A 20,437-nucleotide genomic window follows, 5' to 3' on the forward strand; every position below is an offset into this window, starting at 1 on the left:
TACTCTGTGTGCAGAAACTTTCATTAAAGCGCCAGTGGCAAACTTTAGGAGTTAATTTAGAGAGGATGAGATCCAGTGATAATGAGGCATGATCTGACCATGTTATCGGGTTGATCTCCAAAGAGACTAGAGAAGGGATCATGGGGGCAGTGATAAAGAAGTGATCCAACCTAGAGTACATGTGGTGTGGATTAGAGTAGAACGTAAATTGCCTGTGGAGGGGGTGTTTAATCCTCCAAGCATCAAAGAGGCGATGCTCCCTAATCAATTTGTGGAAAGCTGTGGATGTGGAGCATAGTCTCTTCGACGGAGTGGGGGTGGAGAGCACTCTTCTGTCTTTATTAGGTGACATGACCAGGTTAAAATCTCCTCCAACTATCATACAAGGAATTGATATCGAGCATAACTTGTCTAAAGTCTGAGAAAAAAATAACAGCTGACCAAAGTAGGGCGCTTACAAATTCAAAAGTACTAATGGAGTATCAGAATACATACATTCCAATAGAACATAACAACCATGTGGGTCGACTCGAGAGGAGGAGACCCTAAAGGAGCAGTTTTTCCTGATCAAGATAGCTACTCCAACTTTCCTGGAGAGATCAAAAGCTGAGTAGGATTGAGAGAAACTCTTGGAGGCAAAATGAAAAGAGCCATCCTGCTTAAAATGAGTTTCTTGGATGAATGTAATATCTGCTCCCGAGGATTTGAACTCCTTCAGAGCGATCCACCATTTTTGGATTGAATTGAGCCCTTTGACATTACTCTATATGATAACAGCCTTAGAGCCATCATGAGGCAATAATGGATATGGTAGCTGTGCAACCTGAGTATACAAGGTAGATATCATCGATCAAACAAGAAGGTTAACATAGGCAGAGAACCAGAATTAAATTATGGCAACAGGCGGCCTAACAATAACAAATGTGTCATAAAAAACAGGGGCCATGTGGGATACAACCAGAAGAGCAAAAAATGCTAAAGATATTATCAATGATAAAAACCTGAGGCATTGAGGATGACTCGAGTTGTCAGGACTAGGAGATTGATGTACAGAGGTGTAACACGTCAACTGTCCCCAAATGACAGGTGCCTACTTCAGTTAACCTTGTAAAGACATATGTTCAAGACATACATATGAATGAATACAAAGGTTAATAGAAAGTTCCTATTGTACACAAGAGAATGCAGGAGCATCAACAGGGATACATCGAGACAAGGAACCTGTTACCAGGAAAAAAGAAGAGGCTCAGGTAGGGAATCCTGATGAGCCAGGTAATCTAGGCCATTGGGGGGTTTGGGGGAACCTCTTCCTCCCAGACTTAGCTGGTGTCCAGATCTTGTGTGGAGTGGTTAAAGGCCTGGACGATGCAGATGGTTGCAATAAGGCCTCTTCTGGCAGGGGGAGAAGATCCAGTTGTTTGAAGAAGGTGTCTGCTTCATGTAAGCCTTGATGAGTGGTGATTGGCTGCAAGATGTGCCTCTTGGTCAAAGGGATGAGGGATAGGTTGCTGAAAATCTGGAGTTTGTCCCTTTTGAATTCCAGGGAGGCTTTTTTTGTGAGTAGAATTGAGCAAGGCTTCTTTGCTGTCAAAGTAATGGAAAAAAATGATAACGTCTCTAGGCCTAGTACCCTCTAGAGGCTTCGGGCCTAAAGATCTGTGGGCCCGGTCCATACGCCAATCAATATCTGGAACCTTAGGGGCCAGAGTAGTAAACAGAGACAGCAAATAATGTTTAAATGAGGGTCAGGGACCGATTCAGGGATGCCACGAACATGAATATTCTGGCAGCATTACCTCTTTTCCAGACCCTCCTGTTGGAGCTGTAATTGAGTAACGGAATGTTTCAAATTGGCATTAACTTCTTCCAGGACATGTATGTATTGTACCAATTCATCAAATTTTGTTACAAGATGGTCAGTGCGGTCCTCCAGTTGAGTTATCTCCCCTCTGAGCTCCTGAGCCAATTTCCCAATTTCGACGGAGATAGTGTGGGTAATATTGTGTAGAAATACCATATTTTTCTCTCCAAAAGATGCAATTTTTTTCCTCAAAAAAATGGGGGAAAATGTCTGTGCGTCTTACGGAGTGAATATGGAGCGGCCAGCCCGGTATTCCCCCCCGTTGCCACCACCACCGTGTTAGACCTTAAGTGGTCATACCTGTTCCTTGGTCCAGCAGTGTCCTCACCGTCTTTTCTCCCTGGCATCAGCATCTTTAGTGTGGGCACACGGCTGTGACAGCTTGTGGCTGCACAGACGGGTGCCCACTGCGCATGCGCAAGAAGCGCTGCACTTTGTGAATGGCCCTGTAGTCTTCTGTAACCTGTCACGTGTCCCAGAAGACTATGGGCAGGGAGGGGGAAGGACAACTCCGTGGAAGTGGGAGCAGGTACCTGTCAAAGTCGGGTACACGCTCCCCCCTCCGCTCCCCAAAGGTTTGCAGTCTCTGGTCAGCTCCTGTAGTATATTCGCAATCTCTGCTCATCTCCTATAGTATGTCTGCAGTCTCTGGTCATCTCCTGTAGTATGTCCACAGTCTCTAGTCATCTCATGTAGTATGTCCTCAGTCTCTGGTCATCTCCTGTAGTATGTCCGCAGTATCTGGTCATCTCCTGTAGTATGTCCGCAGTATCTGGTCTTCTCCTGTACTATTTCTGCAGTCTCTGGTCATATCCTGTACTATGTCCGCAGTCTCTGGTCATATCCTGTACTATGCCCGCAGTCCATTGGTTCAGAATATTTTTTTTCTTGTTTTCCTCTAAAACCTAGATGCGTCTTATGCTCAGGTGCGTCTTATGGAGCAAAAAATACGATACCTGTAGTTTGCCCTCCAGTATGTCCACCATCAGGTAGGGGGGTGAAGGTGTAGGAGGCTGGGTGGCTGGAGTGTCTGTGTCCGTCCCCACCATTTCAGTAAGCGCTTCGGAGCACTCTCTCAGGCCTCCACAACTACTCAAGGCCGGGGATACAGGCCTGGTAAAGAAGCGATCAAGCATGGAAGGCTTTGAGTCCGGAGGAGGTGGCATGGGTGGTTTCCACTACCCAATTTTTCTCATATGTGAGCTCGCAGTCATCCCGAGTCAAAAGAGAGCTCTCCTGAATCTGTGGCAGCTTCAGAAGAAGATCAGGAGGCTTTTGCAGGCTGAGGATCGGCGGAGCTCACCCGTTACACATCCGCCATCTTGGGTTGCCGCACATGCGCCCCCAAGATCCTGACTTTAAATTCAGAATCCACCCAGATCCCTTGACCAGCAGCTGGCTCAGCCTCTCTGCAATCTGCTGAGAAACTTAGCCAGCCACTTCCGCCCCCCTCCACAGCCCACCACTCCAGTGAGCGCTGGGGGGGCAGTGCAGACAGCATTGACTTACAGTCACTGTTCTCTGCTCAGAGTGGCAGGGAGAACTGAGCAAACAGAGGTGTCTAATGTTCTCATCCTTAGAGCCAGAGGGGGACAGATGCAGCATCAGATTGATGCTGCATCCACTTAGGTAAGTAAACATTTTAAAAAATCCCATATGTTTCCATACTAGTACATAGATTTTCTTTTGCCAGAGACTGCTAGCATTGCACTTCCTCCACGTCATGGGGGTGGGTTACTAATATTGGAGCATACAAAATCTGGTGCAACTCTGTACAGGAACCAATCAGATTCCAGGTTGTTTTGCCAAGGCTTAATTGAACAAGCTGAAGTTAGAAGCTGATTGGCTACCATGCACAGCTACTCCAGATTCTCAGTGCTCTAATCTTAGTAAATCAACTCCTATATGTCTAATTCTTTCTATATGTGTTTTTTTTCCATTTGTGTCAGGCAGAGTTATTATCATGTGCTGCTGCTGCTGGTGATTTGGTTAAATAATGCTGCCGAACAAAATATATAAATGACCTCACCTTTTTTTATCTTAAAAACCTTTCCATATGTGTATTGACCTAAAGGAAACAATGGTTTGTGTGAGAAATTAAAGTATTGCTAACATGAGGGTAATATGAGAGTTGTCATTGTTGGCCTTTATGTGAAAGATAGATGCCTGGGTGTATCTGTCAATTAATAAGCAAATATCAAAATTCTCTAAATTTGATACCTTCTATTGCTCTTAACCTCCTCCAACCTCTCTGAATTCCTTTGTTTTTGCTGCTGTGAAAAATGACTTCCTGTAGAAGGGTGGCTATGTTCATTCTTCATGATCCCACTCAGGGCCGGTGTTAGACTATTTTGCAACCTAGGCAAGACTAGCTACTTGCACCCCCCGCCAAAAAAAAAAAAAAAAATGTCACCTGTAATTCTACTTCAGCCCTCCTAGCACACATCCTCTTTCCCCTCAAATTTTCCACCCTAGCAAAAATCCCTTTCCCAAAATCTCCTCTCGTAGCATGAGTCCCCCAAATTCCACCTCCTAGTACAAATCCCCCTAAATCCCTCCTCCTAGCACAACCCCCTCCAAATTACCCATCCCAGCACAAATCCCTCCTCCCCACCCAAATTCCATCTCCTGGCACAAATCCCCCAGCACAGCCCAGCCCAATCCTCCCTCCTAGCACAATTTTCACCCAAATCCCCCCTCCTAGCATGAATCCCCTCCCAATCCCCCTCCCCTAGCACAAATACCCTCCCCCACAATCCCCTCTCCTAACACAAATTCCCCCCGATCCCCTCTCCCAGCACCAATTCCCCACCCAGCACATCCCCCCTCCTAGCACAAATCCCCCCCAATCCCCCTCTCCTAGCACAACCCTCTACAATCCCCCACTCCCTATCTCCTCCAACGACTGCTCATTTCTCAGCAGCAGGGAGCCAGGGAATTAATCAAACACTGAACATGCCAATATAAAACCGATCTTGTGTTGTCGGCCTTATGGAGGAGTGCTCCACTGAGGAGAGGAGAGCACAGCCCACACCTCCCAGCTCCCTCTTATCTCTGTCCTGTCATTTCTCCTTTTCAGGCTTTACTGCTCCAGGCTGCTCTCTTCTTTTCCCAGCCACGAATGAGGGGATGAGGGAAGGCACTCAGCAGCCAGGCACAGCATCCATGGAAAGGCTGGCTTGGGGGGAACAATTGAAATCTGGGGGGCGTAGCCCACCCCAGCAGTCCCTTAGATTAGGCCCTGATGGAGAGTAGGGAAACCAGCGGCCATGGCTGCACTCTATTATGTCCTAGACAGCTGTCTATTTCTCCTAGTCGTAGCACCGGCCCTGGTCCCACTGAATGTAATAACATAGCCATCCTCTCTTGCTCATTCCTGAGATGGACTAGGGACTATGGTATTTGTAGTGTGTCTAGAGCAGTTCACATGACCACAACTAATGTGTACTACTCTTGCCAAACAAACAAAAGTGAAGGGGAAAGGAGAGGTTTGGAAGCTCACATAGGATGTTACAAGAAGGCAGAAAAGCATACTAAGAAATAATTTTATGAAAAAAGATTACAGGGCCTTTATGTATTGGATGTGTATGGAATCTTTTTGGAGACAAATTATGTTATTTATTATCACTTAAAGCCAAAGCATGTGCACGACAGGCAGGAAACAAGTCTTTTCAGAAGGAGAGTCAGCAGTGACAGTTTACATATTTTAGTCCTGACAGGTATAGTGCAAAGCAGCATTTTGTTCTTTCTCTGGAATAAACAAGAAGAAAACCTACAGAAGCATTTGGTGGGGAAGTTTTCCAGTTAGCAGTTAACATGTGAATTTACTTGGTACCGTGAGTTGCTCTTCAAAGGGTTAACAATCAAGTGCAATTCCAGCACACACCTTTACCTGCCCACTTTTCACAGATTGGCCGCAATACAGACAGATCCGGTTTCCTTTTAGCATGTTCGGAGAAAAACTTTTAATCAAGTAACTGAAGACACTCCCTGGGAACTGGATTCTTTTTTTTTCTGTTTGTTTCAGAACAACAAAAGACAAAATAACTCCCCTTTTGTACCGAAATACGAAATGGCAATGGCGTGTTCATAAGTAATTCCCACAAAGGACATCTTAGAAAAAGGTAAGTGTCAAATTCACTAAGACTTTACAAGACAGAGCGGAGGGCTCTAGAGACTAGAGTATTCAGAGATATGAAATGTAGAATTCAACATGTAGAATCTCCTATCAACAAAGTGAAGGACATATTGTAGATATTAGAGGGACGTGTATGTGACAGATATGGAACGGATATGGAATCACAGTAACAAAGCATAAATTCTTATAGTTATGGACGATTACGTATAATTAACAATCTACTGGCTGTTGATTAATCACTATCTGCCTGCTGAACTGAAATGGACTGACCTTGGCAAGCTGGAATGTGACATATTCCAAGCACCAATATTGTGTTCTTTTAATCCAGATCAAGCCACGGATACATTCATTATATTAATTGAACGCATATTAAAAGACGTGTTTTACAAAATAATGCTCCCAAACTAAACTGCACACAAAATAAGTTGTTTTTGTACAGTTTTTATAAAACAGGAGCTGGCATGATATGTAGTCACAATAGCCAAGGGTAATAAACAAAAGTGAAAAAGTACCAGCAGGCAATACTGCATTGTACAGAGTGGCGTGTGTTCTTCAAGATGACCGCAGTACATTTCTTAATTGCTTTATATATTCATGTAACTAGAAAAGTTGACCAATTTATGGCTGCATCTAGTGTTTTTTAAAAGCAGTCTGCCTTTACCGAAGGCATAAAGAAGTACAGATCATAAAATCATCATAAAAGTGATGAGGCTTTTTAGGACATTTACAAGCTGAGGACACCGAGCAGCGAGTACGTTGCTTTCCAACGTATTCATCAAGTACTTTTTTATTGTGTGAATTTTCCCAAGCATATTGCATATATCAGTCATATTTACTTAATAATAACAGTATTTAAAATACAGGAAAATACTATTCAATTGCCTATAATGGTTGTAGTATTTACTGATGATTTTTTTTTAAACACTATTTTATTTGGAGCTTTGTAGGTTTTTTAAGCTATGACTATATGCCTAAAATATCTTCAAAGATATTGCTTAACTGAAGGTACCGTCACTCTCAACCAAAATAACAATGAAACAGACAGTAATAACTGTAAGAACATTTTATGTGTGATTAAAACAGTATTAAACCCAAAACCAAAAGTGTAATATATCACAGCTTGCCAGTCATTAGATGAGGTGGCTGTATTAGTTTTCTTCTTTTAGGCTTTTTACCCTCTGTTTTCACAGGGTGATCTGGCCAGTAACACACCTCCTGTATTAGAATGCCACAACTCTGGATGAAGGAGCATAGGGGGATCTTTTGGACAGCAGCATTGCTAATCTGGGTGGAGGGGAGTGTTAGATGGTTGAGCAGATTTAAATACAATAACACAATGAAGCTGAACTCAAGCTCACATTGTATAAGGCTCCATGCACACTAGCGTTTTTTTTCTTAAGCTCAAAAAATGCTTGGAAAGATGCAAGATAAAAAAAACACTGATAATAGCATTTTTTTATTAGCGTTTTAGTAGCATTCAAAAGAGTTTAGGAGCATTAGCATTTTTACAGTTTTAGAGGAAAAAAAAGTTAATAAAAAGCTATTAGGAGTGTTTTAGTAGCGTTTAGCTTTTTTTTTTTTCTGCTGGAAAAAACGCTGCAAAAAACTATTTTTTTGCTCCTAGATGCTGAAGCTCAAAAAATACTAATAGCCTTAAGTAGTGTGCATGGACATATAGGATAACATTATTTAGCTTCTAGGAGCTTAGAAAACCACTAGTGTGCATGGAGCTTAAACAGTTACAGCAAACAGCTATTTTTCCTTTTGGGATGAACAATTTACATAAATAAACTAAAGCTGATCATCGTAAACACCCCTGTTAGTGGTAAATGGTTTGTCTCAACACTCTACCTGTTACATATGAAGAACAGCTTGTTCCATTGAAAAACAACAAATCTACTGGCCAGATCATCAGAAGAAAATAAAGGAAAGAAAGGCTAAAAAAAGAAAACTAATATAGCCATCACATCTATGAAATGGTAAGCTGCAATTTGTTAAATGTTTGCTTTTGGGTTTAATACCGCTTTAAATATTTCAGTATTAGATTATTATATTAGTTCATATTACATATGATTTGCATATGAATTAATAGACATAGGAAAAGCCTTAAAGTAGATGTGAAGTCATTTTAACACACATACACATACACACACACACACACACACACACACACATACAATTATTTTTTAAAATCAGCATTACAATTTATTGAGCAGAGCACAAAAACAATTTCTAGAGTACTCATATCATGAAAAAGAGACAATCTACATCCGATTATGTGTCACTTGAATTTACAAGCGTACAAAGGAGACAACATTGTTACTGAGCATAGTATATGTACAACCTCGGCTCACTTATCATAAATCAATGTGGGAATCAAGTATTAATAATGGCTATATGATAAAGCAAAGAACCTAGAGGTAAATGCATACTAGGGATATCATAAAGGCCAGGGGATAGGCCTGAAGAACTGAGCTTCATCCTATCATCCGGTGTAAAACCAGCTCCACAGGGGCTAAACCAGATACAGACAGCCATCCATCCCATATTTGATCAAATTTGGTAGGACAACCTCTATGTTGGTAAATTATTTTTTTTCATAGCGAAGGGTGGTGTTCATATTAGTGCGTCAGTTCTGCGGGGACACGGGTAGACAAAAAAATTCCAATACATAAAAAGCACCTTATGGGCCTGAAAGAGAGTTCTGGAGACAGCCTCCCTGACAAGGGCGTTTCAGAACCACAGGATCCAAGATACTAAGCATACAAGACAAAGGGTCTAAAGATATATTTAATTGATAAGCATGACTGATTGTATGAAGGATGGACTCCCAGTATCTATGTTGCTTGGGACAACACTATAGCATATGAATTAGGTCCCAGTGTTTCCTTCAGCACCTAGGACAAAGAAGGTCCACCAATAAGTCTATTTTATAAAGTTTGAGAGGAGTATAATGGACCCTAAGTAATATATGCAACTGGAATAAGCATTGTGACACATTCAAGGAAAAACACACTTCCTCCATATCTTCCCCCACATCCGGTTCCCATTGTATTCTAGCCTTACAGGGCAACTTGTCCAAGTATGGCCCAAGCAGCTGTGAGCAGGGGCGGACTGACTATTTGGAAACTCGGGCACTACCCGAGGGCCCGGGGTCAGTAGAGGGCCCCTTGAGATGCCCCTGGTATCTTTTTCATAGGCTTTTTTGAGTTTGGGCAAGGACACAGGGGCCCCATGATCCCCTATAGCCCGGGGGCCCCATGATTTGTCAGTCCGCCCCTGGCTGTGAGTAGCAATTAGAAATAAAACCCTTACTGGAAGCGACTTGAAAACACAGGAATGGGAGAGAGAAAAAAATCAGAGGGGAAAACACTGAGCTGCCACAGCATGCCGTAGTTGCAAGTATTAGAAACAAATATATATGTTTAACTATAAAAACATACCGCAGTTATCTCTAAAAACAATCCACAGTTCTCAGTTCTTTAAAAAACAGCGTTTAGATACCCTTTTAAAACATGGGGATCCGATGGCTGTGTACTTGCACAGCGTGCCTGTAACTCTGAATGGGATGATAAAAAACGCAAACTGATCACTCTAGCACGGATTGACTTCTGTGCTTAGCATGGCCAGTTTACAGCCATGAAGTGGACAATGACAGAATCAACCAGCTACTACATAAGGAGTACAATAAAAAACACAGTTAAAAGTCTTAAAGTAATTGTAAAGGTTGAAATAATAAAAAAAAAAAGTTATACTTACCTGCTCTGTAAAATGGTTTTGTACAGAGCAGCCCCAATCCTCTTCTTTTTGGGTCCCACACCGGTGGTCCTTGCTCCTCTCTCTGCCAAGTGCCCCCAATAGCAAGCCTCTTGCTATGGGGGCACTGGAGTAGGCTTGCTTCTGAGCCATGCTCAGAGTGTGGCTCAGCCCTGCCCCCGCTCTATCCTCATTGGCTCACTGGCTGTGATTGACAGCAGAAAAAGCCAATGGCTCTCTCTGCTGTGTGAGCCAATGACGAGGCAGTGACCCGGGAGAGCTGTTGCTCTCATACATATTGCTGGATCGAGATGGGGCTCAGGTAAGTATAAGGTGGGTCGGGGGGGAAGCTGCTCCCAGAAGGTAAAAAGCCTCAATGCATAGAATGCATTAAGGTAAAAAAACCTTCTACCTTTAGAGCCACTTTAAAGAGACATGTTTATTACATTTTATTTTTAGGGTTACAAACACTTTAAAGTAATATTAAACACATAACTTTTTTTTTTTGGTTTATTACATTCAACACAATAAAATAAAAATTCCCTAGTAAAAAAAACTGTTAATATTGTTATACCAGCACTTGCAGGATAAAACTTTTAATTCTGCTGATTCCTGCTCTCTCATTGTTGCTTCCCTGAACTGCCAGTCTTTAAAGGAAAAAGTTAACAGTGGATAGTGTAGTGTCTAGTCAATCTGTTAGCTTGCAGAAAGAAGACTAGGAGAGTTGCAGGGGAGTGCCTTGCCATTCTAGGCTATGGGGCTGTGTGTTTCTATTGATGCAGACAGTGTAGGGAGACACAATTCTAGTTCCTTAATCAAAAATTAAAAATGGCACCATGGACCAACACATAGGTCAGCTGCCCTATGACGTGGTAAAAATTCTTATAATCCACGTGTGATGAAGCCGACTCACCTAAAAAAATAATACATCAAGTAAAATGGTGCGATTTGCTTAATTCACAACTAACCTACAAACAACTAGGGCCAAAGAGAGCCTGATAGGAGGTTACAAGGCGGATCAGGTGGCTTATTAAGAAAAACAGGCTTTATTTCAATCCAAAAGATTCAAAAAATATAAAAGAGCAATAGATTACCTTCACATCATATAAAAAGTTGAAAAAGATAGCGTTGTCTAGTCAAAACGGAGGGCTGTACAGTCAGCACACCACAGACTCATCATACTCATCCATACATTACGGATTATTCTAGTGGTAATTAACCAGGGGGAATAAAGTCCATGAAGAGTGGATAGGTACCACTATAGGACAATAGATCCGTGTCGTGAATGCAACCTCAGCTATCCAAAGGTATAAGTGCTGTGTCAATAGTCCTAGATCCAGATGTGACCATGTACATAAGTTAAATAAAGGACCACAGAAGTGTGTGTTAAAGAAGTGTCCCTGAAGAAGCCCAAGATTATTGGGTGAAACTTGTAGGAGTGTATGTAACTATGTCACTGACGTAGCTGATGTCATCATGAAGATGGCGGTCTGAGTAGCCTCCATTATTTACAGCCACCGAGGGCTGTACACCAACATGCTTCCCTGTGACCCTTCTAAGAGCAAGAGGCTCTAGCAACTGCCATCACGTGGAGAGAAGAGATGTTATGTCCTGGATGGATTGACAGCCACTATGGATGCTCCGAAGTGGGATGGGTGAGCCTAGATGTATGTCACGTATATGCTTATTACCATATCTATTGGTCACCTGAACTTTTCCCACAGTGAGCTCACCATCACAGGGAAGAGCAGCTGTACTTTACTGATAGCTCTACTGCTATTTTGATATCCACTAGACTGGACTGCAAAATAACTTTCACACACACTTAGTCTGTGGTCCTTTATTTTACTTATGTACATACAGTATTCACATCTGGATCTAGGACTATTGACACAGCACTCATACCTTTGGATAGCTGAGGTTGCATTCACGACCCAGATCTATTGCCCCATACTGGTACCTATTCACTCTTCATGGACTTTAGCCCCCCTGATTACCGCTAGGTTAACCCGTAATGTGTGGATGAGTATGATGATTCTGTAGTGTGCTGGCTGTACAACCCTACATTTTGACCAGACAACGTTGTCTTTTTTAATTTTTTATACAGTGAAGGTAATCTATTGCTCTTTTATGTTTTTTGTATCTTTTGGATTGAAATAAAGCCTGTTTTTCTTAATAAGCCACCTGGCACGCCTTGTAACCTCCTATTGGGATTTCTTTGGTCCTAGTTGTTTACAACTCTAGTCCCTGCATGCAAGGGTGGCTCCATAGGATGCTACAAGAGAAAGGAGTCACCCTGAAGCAGGAAACCTGATACATAGACATGGGTTAAAAGATGAGAAGACTGCATACTCAGTAAGTGATTTAAGTGATTTAAAAACTGAGGATTTAATATCACTTTAAGGCCCCTTTCACACAGGTGATCCAATCAAATCTGACTGTCAGTTTTTCAGGCTGACCTGATTGGAAGGTATATGCATTCACAAAAACAGGCAGGTGTAAATGAACTTGTGTCCAATCCGGTCCGCTAAAAAAAAAAGGAAGGTTATTTATCCTTTTCTGTTTAGGTGGATCAGATAGGAGGGTAGTCAGGTGTAAATGTACAGCAGAGTCTGTTTTTCCTTTAAAGACTGGCAGTTCAGGGAAGCAACAATGAGAGAGCAGGAATCAGCCATAGAACAGACTGTTTGTTCGCTCTGCAGAAACTGAGCAGACATGGATGTGTCATCCACCAGCTCTGCTCCAATCAGTAGGGGATCTGTGAGCGGATTCACTGCTGATTGGAACGCAAATCGTCCTATATGAAAGGGGCCTAAAGAGACCCTGTTGGCTCTTCTAGCTTCACTAATAAATACAGGCAGGCAATCTGTATTAGGTGTACTTACAGAAGTATTGCATGTTACAGTTATTGAGGAACATATAAAAATTACAAATCCTGTAATTCAGCAAGAAATGTAATACTTTCTGGAGTGTCAGCTTGTGAAATATCCAGGCACCCACGCTCAGCCCAGGCCTCAACATCATCACAGTGTTACAAAAGCCAGGTTAGGCAAATCTGTTAGCTGCTAATTTATCTGACTGTAGTACTCCCTCTTCCTTTCTCAGTTCGGCAGCTGTCAATGCTGTCCTCCTAGTGAAAATGCTATTTGCTTAGCTGTGCTTAGTTTGCCTTCTATTGAAAACTAGAACAAGTTAGCTGTAAACTAATGTCAGGATCTAAACCTTAATACTTTTTCCATAGTTAAGTGCTCGATATGGAGCAGAAAGGAGTACCCATAGTGTAGTATTTAGGTCAAATTTTGAATTAATTTATTGAAGATTAGAACAAAAAACACACTTTTCTTAAGTATTGTAGTAAAACCAATCCTTGTGCACAAAGGATGTATTAAAATACACACTGACCAGCTGGTATAAATGGGTGGCCGCTGGACCTCCTTGATCCGGCGGCTTGACGTCACGGCTAGCAGGGGCTCCTCCTTGACGCGCATTTCGTATCACACGTACTTCATCAGAAGGGATAAGAGCCATGACGATTTGCTTTAAAAATTTGACCTAAATACTACACTATGGGTACTCCTTTCTGCTCCATATCGAGCACTTAGAACCAGGTCCATTAAGGGGACCCCCAGATGCAGTACCTCCCATTGTGGAGTCATCCATTCCAGGCTTCATTCCACCCACAGCTGGAGGGATCTCTGGTGTATATGACACAAATGCGCATTTAAATTGCGCCTCTGGTGAGTGTGCAATTTACTCATTTTTCCTGCACGACGTTGGACTATAATTTGTCACTGGGATCTAATCAAGTCACTTTCTTCTCAGTTCATCCGTGGCTTTTTCACCACTAGATATTTATTGGACTATCATTTATATTGTGCATTTATATAGTGAAGTGAAGGTGTGCAATATAAACAGTATCACTGTATTTTTGTTGAAAACTATATACACACATCATGTGGTCTACACCATTTGATATCATTTAAGTAACTCTGCACCATTTGTTATATATATTTTTATTGGTGCACTTATATACATCATTTCTAGGGCTGCACTATTTATGTTTATGTCATTTTTAAGGTTGTATGGTTTCTCTTTTAGTGTATCTGCTGCTTTGGTTAGCGCTCACTGAACTTTTTGCTATTATATTTCAGCAATGGCATCCTATGTAATTCTCTCATTACAGTTGCACTTTAACCCATGCCATTTTCCAAGATTTGGACATAATCTTCAGCTTAAACACATATTGGCACACAAACATTTCCGCATACCATAAGATAAAATTTCTACATTTCAATGCATGTAACCTCGCCTACAATTTGGAAATACTTTTTCTTAATAACCTTTGTTTCCTGTTTTTAAAGGTAAACCATGAATTGGGCTGTCTTTCAAGGCCTCCTGAGTGGAGCAAGCCATTTCTCAACAGGCTTTGGACGCATTTGGCTATCTGTAGTCTTTGTCTTCCGCTTGTTGGTTTATGTGGTAGCAGCTGAAAGGGTTTGGGGTGATGAACAAGGCGAATTTGACTGTAACACAAAACAGCCCGGATGCACCAATGTCTGCTATGATTATTACTTTCCAGTATCACACATCAGACTCTGGGCTCTTCAGCTTATACTGGTCACTTGTCCATCTCTTCTTGTTATTATGCATGTGGCCTACCGAGAAGATCGTGAAAGAAAACACAGGGAAAAGCAAGGTGAGAACTGTGGACGGCTGTATGTAGACACTGGAAAGAAGCGAGGAGGTTTATGGTGGACCTATCTTATCAGTCTTATAGCCAAAGCATTGGTGGATGTAGTGTTTCTCTACATCTTCCATCGTATTTATCAGAACTATTCATTGCCAAGACTTGTCAAGTGTACGTTGAATCCATGTCCTAACATTGTTGACTGCTTTATATCAAGACCTACTGAAAAAAATATTTTCACATTATTTATGGTGGCCACAACAGCACTCTGTATTGTGCTTAATCTGTGTGAGATAGGATACCTAGTGATTAAGAGGTGTCGTGAATGTGTGATTCAAAAACATCTTAAGAGTCAGTCTACTAACGTCATTGCATATCTTCAGAAGCAAGAGATGTTTCATGCTAACAACAAACTCAATGAGGAACTTGACCAGCTGAATCCCTGTGATCATGTGATGCCACCAGAAACTAAATTGAAATAACCACAGAATCAGACCGCAGGAACAGAACCCCTCCAAAAACTTGAACAAAGCTGTACAATGAACTGTTATGGCACCACTTAAATTACAACTTTTTTCATTCCTTGAAAAATTTATATGTGAGAAAGACAAGCAAAGACAGTAATGGATAAGTAACTTTTCAAGGACAGATCGATGAACAAATAATGCTTATCATTGCCACATTGCTTTTGCAAACTTCCTTCTCCTGTTCTAACCTGTTTTATTGTGTTAAGCAAGGTGAGCACAAAGAGTGCCCCCAGGAAAAGTCATGGGCATAGCTGTTCACATTATCAGACTCTGACATTTTATAGTTCTCCTGGGACTTGTTAAGGCTGTTTTTACAGCTGCTTACACTCATATTTGATAAAGCACTGTACTGAACAAAGGTCCCTGAACTTTCAAATTGCATGTTGAAACACGACTGAGAAAAATGTTTTGTGTTACTATTTCATTAAAAATACAGAATTTTATTTTGCAGATTTTTTTCACATTTAAAATTCATTTTGCCACCAACAATTAGGCACATATCAATTTACATATCACTTTGCAGATTACATGTTTACTTCATATACTGCTCATCTAAATAGGTGCTATTAACTTCTGAGCTTACAAAAGATATAGTGGATAAAGGATACAAATATAGAGTTAGTCTCCATTCACACTTGTATGAGTCCAAAGTTGCTAGACTTTGGACTGAAACTTTGATGTAACTTTGATACAACTTTCGATGGGTGCGACTTGGATATGATTTGTCATTGTGCAAAATCTACTCACTGTTGCACCACCGTTGCATGTAAAACTTTCAGGTACAACTTTCATGTAACTTTTGTGGGTTAATATTGAAGTCCATGAACCTCAAGTAGCATAAAAGTCGGACCAAAGTAGTGCATGAACTACTTTGAAGTCGTTGCAACTTTAGGTCGCACATATATGAGTGGCTATCATTGGAAAACATGGGTAAGACTTGTCATGCAACTCTGATGTCCAGTCACATGACAAGTCACACAAGTGGTCTTAAAGTACACACATCATGAGAGAAATATGAGGGCTGCCTTGACTTACCTATCTAAAAATGCTATTTCTCTGGCTGCCCTGCTGATGCATCATTGACCTGTAGCAAGTGTAGAGTATAGACATTTTTCTAACATTTGCTGCATGCTTTCTCTGGGTCTGATGAGTAGAATTTTCCAAAGGCCATCTTTTATAGACCACATATTTCCTTAAGGAACGTCTTTCTTACCCTGATAGGGAGATACACTTTTCTATTTGTCCTGGAGACCAGGATCACTAAAACAAAAAAGTAAAGAAATATCCAACATTATGAGTTGTCAAATCTTCTAATGGGGAAACCTGTTCCAGTCAAAGAGGGGATTTCCATCACTATGGGGATATTTCCTCTAACTTCCTAGAGTGTACCAGTCAGGAAGGCATGGGGAACTCTCACTAATGGACACCTAGGGTAACAAAAAACCTGATAGAGATATTACCATTCCGTACTCTATCAAACATGAACAAAGTCTGGCCTTTAAATATACAGTATATAGACTAGTTCAAAATGACTTATAACTGGTTGTTGAAGGATTCCCTTTGGTGTTGGATAGTGACTAACATACCTGATTATCTACAGAGCAGTTCGAAAATAACTCCTCAGGTAACTATAGACAATCAAAGTAAGGGAATTAGTCACCTTTAGACTTGTAAAACAAATTCCTTATGACTTCTTACTTAAACAAAAACAATAAATATGTGAGAAAAAAGGCATTATTTTGGTATACTTTTTTGGCATGCTGCTTTTTTCTTCCCTTGTTTTTTTTATGTTGGTGGCCATGTGTAAGGACCTTTAGGTGGCAAAACTTGAATGCAGAATAAAAAAGGCTGAAGGCTTAAAGTAAACAAATGCTTTGCCCACACAGGGCAAACCAACAGATTTACTTTATTTTAGGAGTCACCATAAGCATATACCTTTTCTCAACCCTGGGTTAGTTAGAAAAAAAGCTAATAACTTTCTGTGTGACAGCACTGTTTGCTCAATCACTGTTATAAAGAATGAGGCACAGGCTTCTCCATACCTAGAAGTATTTCCTTTGGCTCCCAGTGAAGCAAGTGATAGAGCAGCAAAGGAAAATGTAAGTATATGCTAGGGGACAATAAACTGAACCTGTTGATTTTACTAAATGGGAAAAACACATAAAGGGCCAGCATAAATACTGTACATTCAGTAATTTACATAAAGTGGGTCATTTAAAAAAAACAGGTTTTAAAAACATTTATGAATAAGTATATGAAAGTTTCAGGAGGATTTTCAGAAAGGAACAGATGCTAAGTAAAGTGCAGGCAGGAAGTAAAATTTTTAAGTAGAGGTTGATGAGCCAGTAATCACATCTGTACAAGTGGGATACATTAAAAGCTGCATATAGTAGTAAAAAAATCGCTTTTACACAATTGCAATGGAAAATTAGTTGTATCCGGTTTATCAGCTTGTTTTGTGAATATGTGTATACAAGAAATATGTAATATTTTGCAAATGACTAATTTACTATGCCATTATTTATTTTTAAACTTATGTTTTGCTGGTCGCTAATTCTATTTTATTTCAATTTTTATAGCAAATACAATAAATTGGATTTTTTTCTGAATCTCTAATTACAGTTCCAGTTTATGTTATGAATACAATTTCATTTAACTATGACTGCAGTCCAATATATTCTAAAAGAACAGCATTCATACTACTGGGCAAAAAGGTTCTGTAATAAAAACAATTTTAAAGTGTTTCATTTTAAAACAGTCTTAACTTATAACAATAACATTTCTAAGATATATTTCTTGAAATAATATTCACTGGTTGGTGCAGTGGTCATACACACAGTTCTTTGGGGCCACACTCCAATTTACTAGATTAAAGTGGAAGGCTAATACTTGAGGTTTAAATGCTGCTCCCTCCCCCCCCTCCTCATACCCATGCTGCCTACAATTATTAAAATAGTTTTGTACAAATATCTTTTTTTTATGTCCATCAGTGCAAGCACATGATTTCTAAGCTATGGTGTGGCAGGCGTACACCCAGAGATGGATGCGGTTCAACCCTTTTGGCTTCAAACCAAAGGGGTTAAGTATCCTGCCAAACATATTTCCCCCTCATTCTCCCCCTCCCTCTCTGAGAGTCACAGGGACATTTGGCCAGTGTGTGTGTGTGTTAAAAGTGTCACAGGCCAGAGCCCAGCAGGGAGCCAGGAAGTGCATCACTGTCCAAGGAATCTGTGCAATTTAACACCTCGTAAAAAGATAACTCAGCCTTCCCAGGAGTTCAAAAGACATTGAACCAGATAACCTTTTTAAAAATCCATTTTTCCCCTATGTCTCATATCTTGAAATAAGAGAGACTTACATAAAAAAACAGGCATATCGTCAGATTGGCCAAGAGGAGACGAACATTTTTGATAGGTCACTCTCCGTGGTTGGAATACATAGGAAAGCAGAAAAGTAGATCTCTTGAACCATTCAGTGTAGAATTTCATATTTAATATCTAATCAATCCTCAGACGTGTCTGCATAATAATCTACCAGCGGGTGGAGTGTCACTTATGCAGATGGAAAGTTATGAGCCAAAGTATGAACTAGAAGAGATTTTGGCTCTAGTTTAGGTATCCGCCCCGGCGATTCCTCCCTAAACAGGGCATTGGTCCTTGACTTCAGAGACACCTCCTGCTAGGGAACTACAAATTGGGTTGTCAGGCCTAAGAAGGTAATGTTGAAGAATTCTCCCAATGACCATCAGAACAGGGGGAGATCAAAGCACCCTTCTGCTCTGAAACTTGATCTGCTAACCTAGGACTTTGGCAAGTACTTTAACCCCTTAACCTCCTTTCTATTATCTCTTTGCTATGCTGTTGTTCTCTGTATATTTATATATATATTGGTTACATCTTTGCTCTGTAAATATTTTTATTGCACCCCTTCTTGACTTTTCAGTAATAAATCTTTCCTTCTGAAAGTGTTGAACTGTTTCTATAGCTCTTAATTGCAATTTACGAATTCCTGCCTCTAAAAAGAACGCTACTGTTTTTGTTTAACCCTCTGTATAACCGGCCTGCGGTGACCGTGTTATACAGATATTGTTATGATCCGCCAGGCGGAGCCTTCCGGCTGCCAACTGATAGACCAACCCAGAGCGTGGGGTCTAAGCCCGGGCTGTGCCTTCACCAGGGCCCCTGATGGTGGGGATGGACTTGAAACAGTCCCGGGCCAGGTCACGACCTCTGGGCGGGCCCACCAGCGGCTGGGAAGGCCTCCGGGGATGCGTGTAGGTACCGGGAGAGCCAGATATGAGGCGGATGACGGCCCCAGCAGGGTGGCACGGATAGTGGTTCCGTGGGGGGTAAGCGGGGTACCAAATCAGCGGGCAAGGAGTAGTCAGGTCACATGCAGGGTCAGCCAGGTAAATCAGTCCGTAGAATAGTCAGGATATCCGAGTCAAAACGCAGGAGCAGGCAGAGTAGTCAGGACAAGCCGGGTCAAACACAGGGGCAGGCAGCGTAGTCAGGGTTGAAAACAGGGTCACAGAACAGGAGCAGGTATCCAGGATCACATAAGACCTTGCGGCAATGGGTGACAGTGCAGGGCATCTTTAAATAGTGCGCCCTGCACTGTCATTGGCTGGCTGGGACGCGCCCCCGGCTGTCATTGGACGCCTGAGGCGCGCCCTCGACTCTCTACTGCGCATGCGCGGCGTCCTGTCAGCCGCGGCTCGCCGCCAGTGCGCATGCGCGGGGGGACGGCGCCGTGATGCAGGATTCCGGCGCCGTGATCCCTGACACTGCCCCCCCCCAATGGGCACCCTCCGGGAGCCCCACTGATCTCTCCACCGCGGGTGTCCACGAAAAAATTCCCGGATGAGCCGGGGAGCGTGAATGTTCTGGGCGGGTTCCCATGAGTTCTCCTCAGGGCCATAACCCTTCCATTTTATCAGGAACTGGGTCTGGTTCCCCCTCCGTCGGCAACTGAGGATAGTCTCCACTTCGTATTCCTCCTGGTCATCTACGGAGATTGCCTCGGGAGGTCTGGACTCACGGTCCGGGAAAGGATCCGGTCTGGATGGCTTCAGGAGAGACACATGGAACACAGGATGTACCCTGAAGGTCTGCGGAAGCTCAAGCTCGTAGGCCACCTTGTTGACTACACGCTTTACCGGAAATGGGCCAATGTACTTGGGTCCCAGCTTCCTCGAAGGATGCAGCATCTTGCCTGGCGAGGTCTCAGTCGTTTCGCTGTTCTTAAATATTCCAGGTTCTTGTGATCAGTGAAGACTAGGATTGGGTGTGTGGCTCCTTCCAGTAAGTACCTCCATTCTTCTAGAGCGGATTTGATGGCCAGGAGCTCCCGATCTCCAATGTCATAGTTACGTTCAGCCGGCGTCAACTTCCTGGAGAAGAACGCCACGGGGTGCAGTAGTTCCTTGGTTCCATTTCTTTGGGACAGAACCGCTCCTACCGCGTTCT

General features: G+C 42.0%; 1 protein-coding gene and 1 long non-coding RNA gene across 2 annotated transcripts in view; one reads left to right on the forward strand and one right to left on the reverse strand.

Annotated features, from left to right (window-relative positions):
- LOC149464919 (uncharacterized) overlaps positions 1-9,878 on the reverse strand; it is a 41,504-nt gene extending 31,626 nt beyond the window's left edge. The window contains exon 1 of the long non-coding RNA XR_016312267.1: positions 9,759-9,878. This is a non-coding gene — a long non-coding RNA (uncharacterized LOC149464919). The remainder of the gene's footprint in view (positions 1-9,758) is intronic.
- LOC149464920 (gap junction beta-5 protein-like) lies at positions 5,205-18,941 on the forward strand. Its single transcript, XM_089673882.1, has 2 exons — positions 5,205-5,985; positions 14,117-18,941. The coding sequence occupies exon 2, from the start codon at positions 14,124-14,126 to the stop codon at positions 14,922-14,924; it is 801 nt and encodes a 266-aa protein (XP_089530008.1). The 5' UTR covers positions 5,205-5,985; positions 14,117-14,123; the 3' UTR covers positions 14,925-18,941.
- Positions 18,942-20,437: the final 1,496 nt, after the last annotated feature.

This window comes from Staurois parvus, unplaced genomic scaffold (genome assembly GCF_062004578.1).
Source record: "Staurois parvus isolate SC_StPar_1 unplaced genomic scaffold, SC_StPar_1.0 ptg000145l, whole genome shotgun sequence".
In the NCBI taxonomy this organism is placed as follows: Eukaryota; Metazoa; Chordata; class Amphibia; order Anura; family Ranidae; genus Staurois; species Staurois parvus.